At 36.4% G+C, this 17287-nt stretch overlaps 3 protein-coding genes across 13 annotated transcripts in view; all 3 read left to right on the plus strand.

Moving 5' to 3' along the window:
• On the plus strand, window positions 1-3436 carry LOC129770108 (uncharacterized). 2 transcript variants are annotated; one of them, XM_055772742.1, is made up of 3 exons: window positions 1-362; window positions 1019-2271; window positions 2452-3436. In XM_055772742.1, exons 1-3 carry the CDS (start codon window positions 98-100, stop codon window positions 3424-3426), a joined length of 2493 nt encoding a protein of 830 aa, XP_055628717.1. In that variant the 5' UTR covers window positions 1-97; the 3' UTR covers window positions 3427-3436. The 2 variants fall into 2 exon arrangements, with proteins under 2 accessions (XP_055628717.1, XP_055628718.1); XM_055772743.1 differs by having other exon boundaries at window positions 1-341.
• Window positions 3437-4143: 707 nt separating this feature from the next.
• On the plus strand, window positions 4144-5911 carry LOC129770109 (phosphotriesterase-related protein). Its single transcript, XM_055772744.1, has 5 exons — window positions 4144-4449; window positions 4509-4760; window positions 4815-5240; window positions 5292-5512; window positions 5637-5911. The coding sequence occupies exons 1-5, from the start codon at window positions 4425-4427 to the stop codon at window positions 5772-5774; spliced, it is 1062 nt and encodes a 353-aa protein (XP_055628719.1). The 5' UTR covers window positions 4144-4424; the 3' UTR covers window positions 5775-5911.
• Window positions 5912-14021: 8110 nt separating this feature from the next.
• LOC129764229 (kielin/chordin-like protein) overlaps window positions 14022-17287 on the plus strand; it is a 55311-nt gene continuing 52045 nt past the window's right edge. For 2 of the 10 annotated variants that reach the window (XM_055763100.1, XM_055763110.1), the window contains exons 1-2: window positions 14028-14440; window positions 14515-15142. In XM_055763100.1, the coding sequence (XP_055619075.1) occupies window positions 14931-15142 (212 nt within the window). In that variant the 5' untranslated portion in view covers window positions 14028-14440; window positions 14515-14930. Of the gene's footprint in view, window positions 14441-14514; window positions 15143-17287 lie in introns of all 10 variants that reach the window. The other 8 variants (XM_055763108.1, XM_055763105.1, XM_055763101.1 and 5 more) reach the window with 8 other exon arrangements.

The following is a 17287-nucleotide window of genomic DNA, read 5'->3' on the forward strand; positions in this document are numbered from 1 at the left end:
CTACGTTATCGACACATTCAATTTATTTTTGATACTCGCCAGTCTGCAATTTTTGTTTACGTTTTGCAAAATATATTTTTTGCTGCATTTGGATAAAATGACTAGAACATGTATTGTTTGTGGCAACAGAGCTTCTAAAACAGATCGTGAGATTGTTGATCCACTGGAGAAAATCACATATCACACAATACCAATAAGTGAAAAAAGGAACCGAAAATGGATGGTATTTTGTTGTCTCACCAAAAACGACAACATGAGGAACAAATACGTTTGCAGCGTACATTTTGAAAAAAAATGTTTTGAACGCGACCTGAAATCAGAATTATTGGATGGAGTTAAACGTATGATTCTTAAAAAAGATGGTAACAAAATTTTGCTTGTAATTTTTCTATTGTGCTCATTTAGTTGAAATTTATTTTATCAGAATGTAACTCCGAGATTGTTATATTTATATGGACGTTATATTAACCGTTGAGCCCTAACCGAACCGGGAACCGACAATGAACTCTTTATCTGGCCCACGTCGGTCCCAACGGAACGACAGTGAACTTTTCTCAAAATTCATTGTACCTTTGTTGCAGCCATTTCTAATGCCGACACTCAGCAAACTAAAAGCCTACTGTCGGTCAGATGAAACCGGTCCCAAAAAGACGGAAAATTCAATGTCATTTCCCAAGCCGACGCGAAACTCAGCATGTTGATGTATACATGATAAAGTTAAAAAAAGTCAAGCTTTTAGATGAGTACAGAACTGATACAATTTTCTTCGCAACAGGCTAATTCATTCCATATCATATTTTTATCATTAATCATAAAGCATGTTCCTCGATTGCTCTAATCAGCTTAATTTATTCTATCCTTCTTGCTGTGTGACTATAAGTATCCTTATTTGGTTTCCAGACATATCTTGATAAAATAGAGATAAATTCAGAGTATCCATTCATGGAACAATATATTGTTACCGATTAGTTCATACAAGAAATTCATGATTTTCGTTACAATTTTTAAATTCTTACAGCAATACCTACGATCAAAAAGCCAAGAAAACAAAAACGAAAAAATTCACAAGAACATGAGGAAGAACAACAAAAAAGGCGCAAAGAGGAGATCGAAAAGTTACTGAATGGGGATGTACCCAAGCCTATACTAAATCCATTTCGTCAGAAGCAAATAGATAGCAAATCATCAACAAAAAACGAAGTTCGCACAAGTTCTCGTCCTCGAAGAAAATGCATTGATGCCGAAATTATAGCTGCGCCAATCGAATTCATAGAGCCACCAATCGATTCCGATAACAATGAGGAATCAGAATCTCTGAGACAGGAAAACAAGATTCTAAAATTAAAAATTACAGAGCTAGAGCAACAAATAGAAAAAAAGAATGAGAAAATCAGCCTGGCGAAAACTGAAATGTTGAATATTACTATTGCCTTGCAAGAATTGAAAGATATTGAAAATCGTAATCTAAATATACGAGTAAACGAGTTCTTGCAAGGTATATTCACGGATAATCAAATACGCAAACTCTCGCATGGCGGTGAGAATATAACTTGGACTAATGACGAAATGAGCAACGCATTTATTTTACGCATGTTTGGCGAAGACACATATGAACACGTATGCGATAGACTTCACTATCCTTTGCCCACTACAACGGAGATGGAACAATGGGTTCACGACAGTTACTTGCAGAGAGGATTATTAGTACCAATCCTTAAAATACTTCAAGTGTATGGCCGCGGCATGGATCCTCATGATAAAGAGTGTGTTCTTCTTCTTGGTCGCACAAAGGTGAGACCACAATATACCTATGATACGATCCGTGATCAAATAATCGACAATGAAGGATATATGCACTGTATTTGCGTACAAGGAATTTTAACTGGTTGGCATCAAATAATATATATAGATTTTGATCTTATATATTCAACTGATTTGTTAGTAATATTGATTACTGAGCTATATAAAATCGAATTTAACGTGATGGCTGTAAGCGGAGTTTGTGAACAAGAAACGGTTGATCTGTGGAGTGAATTTGACATCTCACCTGATCAACATTTCATTTATCATCCAAAAACAGAGCAACCAATTTACATGTTTACTTGTGCTGTATCTACGTTTCAAATGCTACATAAAGTTCTATCGGATGGAGGATTTTTGGTGCAAGATGATGTGCTTGTTACAACAAATATAATAGAAAAACTATTTCAATCGGACCTCCCAGAGATACATCAGAATTTGAAAATAACAAAGCAGCATTTATCTTGCCGTGTAAGTAGTTATCATACTTTATACCTATGAAAACGCCGTAGACAATGTTAGAATGCTACAATATTGAGAACGCTACAATGATGAATAATTTTAATAGCATATTTTGGAGACTTTCGAGTCATGAAACGATCCCAATGTTCTTTTTGATTTACACGAAGGTCTTTTTCTTTCTGTTTCTAGGTTTTCACTGAATACAACAATCATATAACAGAAGAACTAATTTCTCAAGCCACTGCACGTTCTCTTCAAATATTATCGGAAGAAGGAGAAGAAGCAGTAGCGGTACTTGCAACCTTGTTTGAACTGTTCAGAGATTGGTACGACTTATCGATGACATCGTCCACATGTGCAGAAAACGAAATATCCATAACACACCAAAAATATGGAATGAACTTTGACGAACAAAACGTTGTACTAGATGGAATGTATGATACAATTGAATCACTAAAGTGTAATTCTGAACAGTACAACTTCGTACAGCAAGCAGTTATGGTATCCATAAACTCGCTTCGAAAACTTTTTATTGATATAAAGAGAAAATTTCGCGGCGAATCCATACCTACCGCTAACTTGACAATGGTCTCGCTTAATGACCTTTTCTCTCAGTACAAGCAAATTCAAAACCTCACGGTTGCGCCCATCGAGAAGATACTTCACTTACTTAGTGTAGTGATTGCGGACTGCGATCTTCTATCGATAACGAATAAAATTCTGAATGCAGCAAGTCTAAACAAAGGTATTCGTACACTAGAAAAATTTGGCACCAGTACAGATAGCACTTTCGGGAATATATCCGAGAAGGATGCTTGTACTTTTTTGACGGCATATATAGCTCACGAATTAAAAGAAAAATATAGTTATCTGGGGGATCAAACTTTCATAATTGAAAGGAAAAACAACAGTTATGTTGTGACGTCCGGAATACAGACAGGAGATATTGCGCCATCAGGACTATGGGTTGAACAAGCTAGAAAACTGGAGATGTACGTATCTGATATAACATTCTACAGAAACGAAAATGTTATTGAAAATGTAGTAAGCTCGATTGCAAAGCGACATCCAAAAATGGGTGTTGATATAATTCGTATGTACGTAGAAAAGCGTATAATGATAAAGCTAAACAATTTGAATAAAGACCTTCAACAAATGTCATAAGCAAGTAACATTTCACGTGTTTTATTATTTTTTCAAGATCATTGCTGTAAATGCTGTAAAGACTGTTTTCTTATTCTGTGCTGAATTTAGAAATATCCAATCACCTTACTTAAATTTGAGTGATATATTGTTTCCATTTCGATTTAAAAAGAAACGCCCATTTGTCTTCTTGATGTTGTACGAATTTCAGTAGGTTGAGCAGTAAACAGAAATCAAGGGGTTTGCAACTGAAGATTGTCAAATGATGACCTAAATATATTCAATGTATAAATATATATTTTACATTAATTTATAATATTGGTTATAGACCAATGTAAAATATTCCAGAATTAATTCAACTTCAACAAAGTCTTATCCTGTTTGTACAACAAATGCCATAGTGTATCATAAACGCCATATGATGGATGACGAATGAATCATAATCTATTTCAATCGTGGTGACGGCAATGACGGTTTGTCTTCCAATTTGTGAGGCAAAAATGATAATCCCTTTAAAGGTGGAATAAACGCACTTCTAATATAAAAATCATGAATGAAAATTAACTTTTTCAAACTGATAAAATATCAAACGAAGATGTGCATGATAAGGATTTTATATGATAATGATGCGTTTCAATGGAATATCGGTAAATGTATATACAAATGATTAGCTAAGATTCAGGACTACATGTTTTGAGTAATCGAATAGCATGAAGTGAAAGATTTTATTCAAGTTTTAACGATTCAAAACTCCCTTCGGGGCTGCTAATCTAATAAAGATTACTTTGTCTCACTAAACGAATATAGTCACCAGACGTCGACACAGTAAAGTTGTCAGCGCAAATAGCTCCATTACACAGAAGCGCAGATAACACATATAACCGAGACCATAAAACATCATACAAAAGCACTGATACATGAATCTTTCATCGAGCTGCAGAGATTGAAAGAATATATAAAACTCGGGGTCGTGTTTTGGATTAGACGTGTTTTGCTAGTACAATTTTGTTTATCTGAAAATGGAGAAAAGAAAAACTATCACAGGTAATATTACTCAATAACATACTCAATACATTTCAAATAATTGTATATAAAATTTTCAGTTCGTGGAGAGCTCGATCCAAAAAAATTGGGGTTTACACTAACTCATGAACATTTATCTCTTGATTTCAATAAATTTTATACTTCACCACCCACAAACGCAAAACCCCATCTGAACAGTAAAATTACCCTCGAGAATCTTGGCTACATCCGACAATATCCATATAGCAGCATTTATAATATTAATTTTCAAGATAGCGAATCTCATGATGCAGTGCTAAGTGATGTTTTATACTATAAATGTAGCGGAGGATGTAAGTAACACATTTTTACAAAAGTTGTCGTGAATCATATAAATTTATTTTCAGCTACGATTGTTGAAAATACATCTCACGGATTAAACCGTAATTTGAAATTTCTATATGATATATCTGAAGCCAGTGGCGTACATATAATTGCCGGAACGGGACATTATGTGCACGGGGTGCAATCCGATTCTGTTATTCAGATGACAATTGAAGAGATGTCTGATCTGTATACTAAAGAAATTCTGTTTGGAGTGCCAGTCGAAGGGGTTGGGTTGATTCAGTGTGGAATAATAGGAGAAGTTGGTAGTTCTTGGCCTATCACTGCTTTCGAAAGAAAGGCGATCCAAGCAACAGCGGAAACTCAAAACATTTTGAATTGTCCGGTAACTTTTCATCCTGGTCGCGATAAAAATGCTCCCTTCGAGATTATTCGTTTATATTTGGAAGCGGGTGGAAAGCCAAATAAATGTGTCATGTCTCATCTAGGTATGTGTTTCAATATTGAGGCTTGGATTAAATGTCATTATTTCATTACAGATAGAACGTTGATGCACTCCGAGGATTTGCTAGAATTCGCAAAACTCGGTACATTTTGTCAGTTTGATTTATTCGGTACAGAATGTTCATATTACCAATTGAATCCTTCAAGTTATATGCAGTCGGATGAGCAACGATTGGAACAAATTCAAACACTCATAAATAGTGGCTACGAAAAACGAATTTTAATGTCTCATGATATTCATACTAAACACAGATTGGTAAGAAACATGGAATTAGAATAAAGCAGCTATGAAATTATAATAAAAATTAGATATGTGCATAAAAGAACAATGTTAGTTCCTTAACAAACTAATGACTATGCATATTTTTTTTTTATTTCAGGTAAAGTATGGAGGCCATGGCTATAGCCATATTCTGAACAACATTTTGATGCGCTTAATTTCAAAAGGATTAGACATTCAAACAATCGATACAATCACTGTTGGTAATCCATCTGAGTGGTTGGAAACATCTACATAATTATTATAGATGACTATTTGTTTGCTGAAAACTAAATACAGATTTAGGCTCTATGCGGAACAGCGCATTTTCTGTATATGAATAAAACACTCTGTCACATAATGAGACTGAATAAATAGCAAAACATTTTTTTCCAACAGTACATTCATTAAGCCTTCAACAAAACAAATCAAATATGGCCGGATTAGAATTTTATCGGTCTCAATTACCAAATCTTTATGGAACTATAATATATATATATATATATATATATATATATATATATATATATATATATATATATATATATATATATATGGATTTCTGTCTGTCTGTCTGTCTGATTCTTATGGAGTCGGAAACTACTGTCATACAAATGAAACACAAATTTCTGCATTACTCGAAAATTAATCAAGAAAATGGAACCAAATTAGGCATATGGAAGTTTTATGGTATAATAAATGTTTCTATGATGGTTATACTCTCCACCCCCTTCTCTAAGAGGGGGCTGCCATACAAATGAAACACAAATTTCTGCATAACTCGAGAATTAAAGGGTGTCTCACATCAAATTGCATCACGGAAAAAACGCTGTAGAAATTTAATTTTTAGGAATTATATCTTCAGCTTTCGCTTATAATCAGATAAGAGTGTATAGATTACGTTGGCCATGCTTCACTGTCAATTTTTCGTAAATTTGGAAAAATGTTGAACGAAAAAGAGCGTCGTGAATTAATCCTGCGCACTCATTTCGAGAATCCGGAGTTGTCACATCGGGACATCGGTAAGATGCTGGGAATCGTCCAATCCACGGTCAGCAGAGTACTAAAACGATACTTCGAGAACATAACCATCGACCGGAAGGTGAAGAACGGCAAAAATGTATGCTCCGTCAGTGTAAAAGATCACAAGCGCGTAGTTAAGCAGTTTAGACGTGATCCGAGAAGTTTGGTCCGGGATGTCGCTAATAAGCTGAATTTGTCAAGTTCATTCGTCCAGCGGACCAAGCAGCGGGAGGGCCTGCGTACATACAAGATTCAGAAGGCTCCTAACCGCAACGAAAGGCAAAACATGGTGGGGAAGACGCGAGCCCGGAAGCTGTACACCGAAATGCTGACGAAGCCGCATTGCCTGTTAATGGACGACGAAACCTACGTCAAAGCGGACTTTCGTCAGCTGCCGGGCCTGTTGTTCTTCTCCGCAGAAGACAAATTCAGCGTTCCGGAGGAGATTCGCAAGCAGAAACTATCCAATTTTGCCAGAAAGTACATGGTGTGGCAAGCGATCTGCTCTTGCGGAAAGCGGAGCGCCCCCTTCGTGATGACCGGCACGATAAACGGGCAGGTTTACCTTAAAGAGTGCCTACAGAAGCGCTTACTACCACTATTGAAGCAGCACGAGGGCCCGACCACCTTCTGGCCGGATCTCGCTTCGTGCCACTATTCAAAGGACGTGTTGGAGTGGTACGAAGCCAACGAGATCACCTTCGTGCTAAAGGAAATGAACCCGCCCAACGCGCCGGAGCTTCGCCCAATAGAGAAATATTGGGTGATTATGAAGCAGGCCCTCCGGAAGAACCCAAAAGTTGTCAAATCGGAGGCGGACTTCAAGAGAAAATGGATTTCTGTTCAAAAAAAACTACAACTTGACGTTGTACAGAACCTTATGGACGGGGTAAAGAGGAAGGTGCGAGCATACGGGCTTGGGCTCGAAGTATGAATAAAAAGAAAATGCCAAAAGTTGTTTAATAGTTTTTATTTTACTGTCTAAAATTTTTAAAGGATCGGTCTACTGGGCGAATTTCTACAGCGTTTTTTCCGTGATGCAATTTGATGTGACACACCCTTTAGTCAAGCAAATGAAACCAAATTTGGCATGTGTAGGTTTTAGGGTGCAATAAATGTTTTTATGGTGGTTAGACACTCACCCCCCTCTCTAAGGGAGAGCTGCCATACAAAATTCAACAGAGTTGATTAGAAGATCAATCAATGAACAGTTCTGCGATTGGACCCATGGACTTGCTCAAAGTAAGAAAACGTGAATGTTTGAAGGTGTTGATAACAAAAAACAAATTTTGGGCGGGACGAAGTTTGCCGAGTCAGCTAGTATATATATAAAAATGGATATCTGTTTATCTGATGCTTATGGACTCGGAAAGTACTAAACCGATCGACGTGAAAATTAGTATGTAAGAGTTTTTGGGCACGGGAAGGTTCTTATGATAGTTCGAACCCCTTCCCCTCTCATACCCCTCGCTACCATATAAATGAAACATAAAGTTCTGCATAACTCGAGAACTAATCAATTAACGGAATCAAAGGGTGCAATAATTCGTGTAGAGACACGAATTTCGGACGTTTTTCGAGCTCCGTAAAAATAAAACAAAGAATATTTTAAGTATCCATTATATCATTATTTGTTCATCTATCTTTTAACAATAAAACAAAAATTGAACGGTATTCATATCGAGAACAGTAGAGAGCTGATGAAGTGAAGAGGATAAAAAAATAGTTGTGCCATGGCGTACACGATTCCAGTTCTTCTGGTTATCTGAAATAAAAAAAAAACCAACAGAATCTGAATCAGTAAAGATGCCGCTATCGCATGAACCTCGGACAAGTCAAAAAAATCTTTTTTGACAAAATGGCGGCCGTTTGAAAAACAAAATGCAGTTTAAATCGTTTTTTCTTATGTTTCCCGATTTTTGAAAAATATTAAAACTAAAAAAATATTACTTTTAGAGGTTCATGCGATAAAGAAATGCCTGCAGATTGTATCCATAGAAATTTGACAAGAATCGGTTCAGTAGAACTTAAGATATCGTGTACGCCAGTTTAAAAAAAACTAGTTTTGAGAAAAACGCGTTTGAAGTTCATTGTCATGACCATACCAGGTTAGATACCGCATCACTAAAATGGCTCTAAAACGGTAAATAATAGGATTTATAAGTCTTTTCTAGGGTTTATTCTTGAATGCATAAACTACAGAAATATGAAGGAATTTCTATACTAGAATACTGCCCTCAATGAAAGTGAAGTGAATATGACAGAAAATTCGATTATGCATTTAAAAGCACGTTTGAGACTATCTCAAGTGCGGAGTTGGAAAAGTAGTATATTATCAAAAAAGATACAAGCGAAGGAAAAATGCAGTTTAAATATCTCCAAATCGTGTGTGGTCGTTCGTAAAGGAATATAAGTTATCACAATTGATACGCCTATATCATTAGAGTGGTCTTATAAAGTCTGCTTCATTTAATATTGGAACAAATTCTTTTGCTCATTGTGGCGCTCCTAGTGGACGGATTTGGAAACTTTTTTCACCCACGTGTCGGGAAATTCATTACCTTTCACCATGTATTTATGTCATAACACCAAACGATAGCATTTTGTAAACAACCGCCATGGAAGACGAACGGAGAGATAAAATTGTGCACAGTTTTCTTGAAAATCCATTGTTGTCGACATCTAAGCTAGCTAAACAGCTTAAAATGCCCAGAAATACCGTATGGCGTGTTATCAAGCAGTACAAGGAAACATTGACGACGGCTCGGAAGCCGCATTCGAAGCGTCGGAGTGGAACTGTCGACCGGAAACTGCGTGGGAAAGTCATCAAGGCCGTCAAGAGGAATCCCAATCTTTCAGACCGCGATTTGGCCAATAAGTTCCAGGCCGCTCACAGTACGGTGCGACGAATTCGTCTCCGGGAAGGAATAAGGTCATTCCGAGCCAGCAAACAGCCAAATCGGACGCTGAAGCAGAACAATGTGGCCAGAATCCGTGCTCGAAAGCTGTACGACCAAGTGCTGACCAAGTTCGACGGATGTATTCTGATGGACGATGAGACCTACGTGAAGGCGGACTTTGGGCAAATCCCAGGTCAAAAATTTTATTTGGCGACGGCTTGGGGGGATGTACCTGCAAAATTTAAGTTCATGTTTGCGGATAAATTCGCCCGCAAGTACATGATTTGGCAGGGGATATGCAGTTGTGGACAGAAAACCAAAGTCTTTCTCATTGACAAGACAATGACATCAGAAGTCTACAAAAAAGAGTGCCTACAGAAACGGATTCTGCCGTTTATTCGTGCCCACGACCGTCCAGTAATGTTTTGGCCGGACCTCGCAAGCTGCCATTACAGCAAAACGGTTATGGAATGGTACGCAACGAACGGGGTCAGCGTAATACCGAAGGACCTCAACCCCCCAAACTGCCCCCAGTTCCGGCCGATAGAGAAATACTGGGCAATCACGAAGCGGAGGCTTAACGCAAAGGGAAAACCTGTTAGGAACATGACTCAAATGAAGAACTGGTGGAATCAAATCGCCAAAACGGTGGACGAAAAGGGTGTGCGCCGCCTAATGTGCCGTATTACGGGAAAAGTACGAGAATTTCTTCGAAACAGCAATGCCTCCTAGTGAACGGATTTGGAAACTTTTTTCACCCACGTGTCGGGAAATTCATTACCTTTCACCATGTATTTATGTCATAACACCAAACGATAGCATTTTGTAAACAACCGCCATGGAAGACGAACGGAGAGATAAAATTGTGCACAGTTTTCTTGAAAATCCATTGTTGTCGGCATCTAAGCCAGCTTAAAATGCCCAGTAATACCGTATGGCGTGTTATCAAGCAGTACAAGGAAACATTGACGACGGCTCGGAAGCCGCATTCGAAGCGTCGGAGTGGAACTGTCGACCGGAAACTGCGTGGGAAAGTCATCAAGGCCGTCAAGAGGAATCCCAATCTTTCAGACCGCGATTTGGCCAATAAGTTCCAGGCCGCTCACAGTACGGTGCGACGAATTCGTCTCCGGGAAGGAATAAGGTCATTCCGAGCCAGCAAACAGCCAAATTGGACGCTGAAGCAGAACAATGTGGCCAGAATCCGTGCTCGAAAGCTGTACGACCAAGTGATGTATTCTGATGGACGATGAGACCTACGTGAAGGCGGACTTTGGGCAAATCCCAGGTCAAAAATTTTATTTGGCGACGGCTTAGGGGGATGCACCTGCAAAATTTAAGTTCGTGTTTGCGGATAAATTCGCCCGCAAGTACATGATTTGGCAGGGGATATGCAGTTGTGGACAGAAAACCAAAGTCTTTCTCATTGACAAGACAATGACATCAGAAGTCTACAAAAAAGAGTGCCTACAGAAACGGATTCTGCCGTTTATTCGTGCCCACGACCGTCCAGTAATGTTTTGGCCGGACCTCGCAAGCTGCCATTACAGCAAAACGGTTATGGAATGGTACGCAACGAACGGGGTCAGCGTAATACCGAAGGACCTCAACCCCCCAAACTGCCCCCAGTTCCGGCCGATAGAGAAATACTGGGCAATCACGAAGCGGAGGCTTAACGCAAAGGGAAAACCTGTTAGGAACATGACTCAAATGAAGAGCTGGTGGAATCAAATCGCCAAAACGGTGGACGAAAAGGGTGTGCGCCGCCTAATGTGCCGTATTACGGGAAAAGTACGAGAATTTCTTCGAAACAGCAATGAATAATGCTACATTTGTATGAAAAACAAATTATGAATTCGTTAATAAATGACTGAACTACACGCAATTGTTTGTGTTCCAATATTAAATGAAGCAGACTTTAGCTGTAAATCTGGAATTCCATGGATTTCCTGTTGCATGGACAGATAAAAATGGAACGAGATGTTGATGTCATCAGGAAAACAAACACGGCTTTGAATACATGAAGAATGTTCAAACTGCATGAAGATGAATTCATAATAAAAAGTCACAAAACTAGATTGAGGATTTCAAGTTCGATAATAAAATAGTGACCCTCGGATAATCATCCATGTACGCTTTTATATATATCTTTTTTGATGAAATCTGTAACTCGACAAGTACAGGGGTTTTCAGATTAAACGCTTACGAAAATAAAGCTTATTTTAGGACATTTCCGATGTGACCACTTCTTTTTCGATTACGCGTTATAAACAGTGAATAAAATTCTTCATGCACAACTCTAACATTACGCATCGAACTGTTGAAAATCCGAGTTATTTCTTCTTTAAGTTCCTCCAAATTTTGTGGCTTATTAACATAGCAACGGTCCTTCACGTGGCCCAGATTAAGTTATTGACGACGAGAGATATTGGAATCCTTACCATAAGAGAACAAAGTTTCATTAAGGCTTCGGTTGCTCGAGTAATACGATTTCACTAATAATATACGTTCTTGTAAATTGTACATCTTGCCACTAAAAACCTTCCGATCAGACTGGACTAGTAGCCGAGTATTATCGTCCTGAAGTGGGGAATGCAGTGTTACCATCGACGGAGCGAAAAAAAAATTATAAAAATTATGCTATTCGTTTTTTTTGTGTGAGCGTTTAATCTCAAAGACCCTGTATTTAGTAAAACGTAAATAAAATAGTCACAAACTCAATATCTACTGTCAAATAAATACATGGATTAACCAAAAACATGCATTGACAGGGGAAGCAATGTAACCACACCAATATAATTCTATGTAGAGTGGAATCTTGATTATCCGTGAGCGGATGATTCGCTGTGCTTATTATCTGCGAAAACGAGTTCCATAGTACAGTAGAACCCCGATTATCCTCGGAGTGGTCTGGCAAGGTTACCGCGAATAACGAAAATCTAAATTGGCAGCACATTCTTGACTCGCGAATGATATAATCTTGCTCACGGAATGTTTGAAATTTGTTATTAAAAATTTGTTATTATTTGTTGTTAGAAATCCTTGACAACTTACTTGTACACCGAAGATTAAGTTCAACTATCTCCACTTCAATTTTTTTCGCCATAAAACACAGGATAAATTACCAGTTAAACGGTGTATCGCATAACCGTTTTGCGTCATTATTTTTATTTTTATTTATATTTTTGCGTCAAAATTTTGTAGACTAACTTCATGGGAAAACAGGAAGCTTGGAGCATAGTTAAAAATGATTCAACAGTGCGTTTCAATGTATTCAACTGTACTTTGTTACTATTCATGTTTTTGTTTTCACCCATTTCTTTCTGTTGGTATATTTTGGAAAGATAAAATGATGCAGAGTTGAAATTGTTTCCTAAACACTCATAGCAGATATAATTCGCCATCGGAATGCTAAGTGTTCACATTCCATTCTTATCTTTACTACCAGTCTAGCGAAGAATATTTGTTAACGTGATACACATTCAGTTCGCCGTGATAAACAAGTGAAGGAATGTGATCCATTATAAAATCAGAAAATATGCGAACTAAATTAGACAGATTGAATGATATGGAAAAGTTTGAATGTGCTATTTCAGTGCATATACTGCACTATATAATTTTACAATCATCGTACTTTCGACACTGATAAGTTTTTTTTAAATACCTTATTTCGATTTTGAATTATTTTTTAATCCACGGTGCCTATTATGACAACATGCACATCGAAATGATACTCATTGTACCTAGTTATAATGTAATACTTGAAACACGGAAAACTTTTTCTGAAGCCTAGCCCGATTACTTCGATAATTGAGTCTATTGAACTAGGTTTTCATACTGGCTATTATTTTGGTGATGGGCTTGTAGAACTCTGGACTTATTAATTTTTTCTTCAAATAATTACTATCAGAAATGTATTTTTCATTATTTCATATTTCAGCTGAATATGTAATTGTATTCTACGCATATACCTTTCAGAAGTTTTATATCGACAAAATAATATAACGTAATGCCATGAAGATTTTTTTTTAAATAAAAAAGTATATCTTACTGAAATTAAACTCATAGTGGAAACGAAAAAAATAAAAGTGCATGTGTTGGATGACATCGCTCCTCCAAAATATTCATGCTCGGAGTTCTCACATCTGAAGGAATGGACGAACGAAATCCGAACATATTCGTCGTGTTACATTCGTAAAATTTTAATGTATCTCGAATTGAACAATAACAGCAGCCCCAAATGTAGTTTTTCAGGTCAGATTTCATTCATTATAATTTGTTATCCTTCAGGAATTTGAAAGATTATTCAGCATAAGTCCCGAAAAATCGTTTATGGCAAAAAAACAATCATTTCAAAATTTATAGTACTTTTGAATTGTATTTTCTCTCCAATCTTCATATAATTTCCAGCGCACGCGTGTGTTGAAATGTATCCTAGTCTTATATAAAATTGCTGCTAAGGAGAACAAATAAATAGAGAATTGCAGAGAGAGAGAGACTACGTTTTTATCCTTAGTGTGCATCAATATTCTCTTCATTTCGTTTATATTGCGCTATCCTTCCACTATTTCTATTCACTCGAGTCAAAACCGCGGCCGAGGAAGGTATATAAAAGCAATATAGACGGACCAATCAAGTTACATAAAACGCGTCATTCAAACCGCACTTCAAATATAAGTGGAACATATTAGTGAATCCCTGATAAAATTCGAATATATTAGGAGCGAATCGCACAACGAACATTCTTGATACAATAATTGTATTATTTGTCCAATTATAATAACATAATAACAAAAAAAAAATGTCTGCATTATACATTGAAGCATAAATCTATTTTATCGCGGATTTTTGTATGTGCTCAATCAATTGTACATTTTGTGTTGGATACAAATCCTAACTGTTGGAATAACATATGTATGTGTTATAAAAAACTACAAATTCGATTAGAATAATATAGAGTGTATTTGTGCTTTCAAATTTATTTGAAATTAAAAAAACACAGGTAAATTTTTATACCTGTAGTTTTATTGTATGTCGCGAGCTAATTAATTATATTTTATTGTCTTTTTGTTTTAGTGCGGAAAGTCTAGTCATACAAACAAAATTGAATTTGTTTGAATAATAATGTTTTAGTAACGCAATAATTTCAGAAAATGAAATGTTAATGTAAAATATTAAACAATACGTTGTATCATTTTTAACTATAATTTTCATTGTGAAATAAATTTGGCTTATTATGTGAACTACGCTTTGAACAGATGCAGCACCATGTGAATGTTAAATTTACTACAAGAAAACATTTTACAGATCACAGAACTTACAAAGGATTACAAAGAAAGAATAATATGGATACTTCAACAGGGTTACAGATATGATAAATGTTTAACAGTTTTTAGTTTGGATATGGACCATTCAGTTCATGTGATGTGATAATGATTTTGAGAAGTGATGTTCCATCCAATCGAACAAAGTGATACTAAAGTTGTGTTAAAATGAAAAAGAAACATACAATATCTCGCTTTATTGCAATCACAACTAATAACATATCGGATGTCTATTTGAATGTTAAATTGGTCGTTTACTGCCTGATAATCTTAAATGTAAAAATATTTGGGCTCAAATGTGTATGTAATCCTAGTGAATGTGACATAATCAGATCTGAAGATTGTCCTGGAAAGGGATTAATCGTGTGGGATCCTTGCAGGTAATTTTGTGATAGTACATTATTCATAACCATGACTTATTCAGTGCATACGTTATATTTCACAACTATTTTTTTTATTCACTAGAGTTATCAGAGTTACCTAGTGTAGGATATAATAATTATCTTCGTTTATAGGACGAGTTTTGTAAACATTGGTGTTTTCGTTAGGAGCGAAACAAAATAAATACCAATGTTTCAAAACAAGAGAACCAGATTGAAATGTATTACTCCATCACAAAATTCACATCAATTTCTCATGAATCATGACAAGTTCATTTCGCGTAGATTTCCTTCGTTCAGTTCAAACACTCCATTTGGCGTACTTTTAACCAAGCCTGTTGAAATTCGTATCTCGTTTCTCGCAGATTAAGCTGCTCGCTCGAGTCCTCCTACACTGTCTTCTGCATCTACCCTTCATATGTTCACTATCCACAAATTCTCGATGGAGTTTTGATCAAGTAGTTAATTCGACTATTCAAGAATCTGTATCTCCTCTTGAATGAACCATCTCATGATCGTCCGACTTTTATAACCTGATAAGTTATCCTGTTATAATAAGGCAATAAAGTAAATTATTCTGAAATACTTCGATTATTGGTCTCTTCGGGAGAATTCTTCTCAAACCATTAACTTTCATCCCCAAAGATGTGATTCGAAAACTCAAGTAAAATCTTCCCTACAGTATTGGGCAGTGTCATTGTATCTGTCCAGAAGATCACGTGGAAAAAAACCGGCTTAAATAACGAACCCACGTCATTTTATGCTCTTATATACCTAAGGAAGCTCAATAAGAAATAGTTGCTCTCCAATTATGAAACATAGTGTATGAATTATCAATCATAAGTAACAGTACTTCGTTTTATAAAATAAAATAATATATAACCAAATTATTTATAAGTTTATCATTTTTTGCATGTAATAGAAGCCTTTATTTAGCACTAGCTGACCCGACGAACTTCGTCCCGCCCAAAATAGATGTTTTGATTTAAATACTTTCAAACATCCACGTTTTCTTACTAAGTGAACGTTAGTGAGTCCAATCACTGAACTCTTCATTGAATGATTACCCTTTGACCCTTTACAATTTCCTTTTACTAGAAATTCTCTAGTACTTCTACAAAAATTCGCCTTCATAATATAAAATTATTTTCAGACACAAATCTCGTTCAAGATTCTTCAAGCATTTGGAAATAACATGTTTCTCCGTTGCATGGAATACATGTTTGATACAGAGAATATTACAGAATAAAGACAGCTCAAATCGGACCATTCCTTCCTCGGGTTTAGGGCACACCAACACATTTGTCCTTCCATTTTTGTTTATAAAGATAGAAGATATAGGAATGCGTTATTCCGTCTGAAAGTCCTTTTCCACTTTCGAACAAAAATCATTTTCGTTAGCGCCAACATCAAATGGACTAACAACGTTTAGCTAATTGTACAACATATGGGAATTTAATTTTCCGAATTTTCCAACCGAATGGACTAACAACGCTTATTATGATGTAATTTTCGAACATGTGGGAATTCAATTTTCCGAATTTTGCAACCTTCCTTCAGGATTTTCCGAAAATTTTCCGATGTTTCTCTCCGCTATATTGATCTACGGGAAGAGACGAATACAACAAAATTCAGGAGGCTAAAATCGGACCATCCCTTCTTCGGGGTTTCCGCTTACCAACAGATTTTGCCTTACATTTTTATTTATATAGATATAAGATATGGAAATGCGTTATTTCGCATGAAAAACCATATTCACTTACGAACAAAGATCAATTTCGATAGCGCAAACATCGAATGGACTAACAACGCTTATTATGGTGTAATTTTCGAACATGTGGGAATTCAATTTTCCGAACTTTCCGACCTTCTTTCAGGATTTTCTGAAAATTTTTCCAATTTTTCTCTCCACTATATTGATCTACGGGAAGAGACGAATACAACAATATTGATCTACGGGAAGAGACGAATACAACAAAATAAAGAAGGTTTTCCGCTTACCAACAGATTTTGCCTTACATTTTTATTTATATAGATTTAAGATATGGAAATGCGTTATTTCGCCTGAAAATCCATTTCCACTTACGAACGGAGATCAATTTCGATAGCGCAAACACCGAATGGACTAACAACGCTTATTATGAT

Source organism: Toxorhynchites rutilus, chromosome 2, assembly GCF_029784135.1.
Source record: "Toxorhynchites rutilus septentrionalis strain SRP chromosome 2, ASM2978413v1, whole genome shotgun sequence".
Lineage (NCBI taxonomy): Eukaryota > Metazoa > Arthropoda > Insecta > Diptera > Culicidae > Toxorhynchites > Toxorhynchites rutilus.

Bases quoted from the DNA above. Each gene is read 5' to 3' on its own strand.
- LOC129770108 (XM_055772742.1), top strand. From the start codon at position 98: ATGACTAGAACATGTATTGTTTGTGGCAACAGAGCTTCTAAAACAGAT. The intron at 363-1,018 runs GTAACAAAATTT...AAATTCTTACAG, and splicing joins TATGATTCTTAAAAAAGATG to CAATACCTACGATCAAAAAG. The intron at 2,272-2,451 runs GTAAGTAGTTAT...TTCTGTTTCTAG, and splicing joins AGCAGCATTTATCTTGCCGT to GTTTTCACTGAATACAACAA.
- LOC129770109 (XM_055772744.1), top strand. From the start codon at position 4,425: ATGGAGAAAAGAAAAACTATCACAG. The intron at 4,450-4,508 runs GTAATATTACTC...TAAAATTTTCAG, and splicing joins GAAAAGAAAAACTATCACAG to TTCGTGGAGAGCTCGATCCA. The intron at 4,761-4,814 runs GTAAGTAACACA...ATTTATTTTCAG, and splicing joins CTATAAATGTAGCGGAGGAT to CTACGATTGTTGAAAATACA.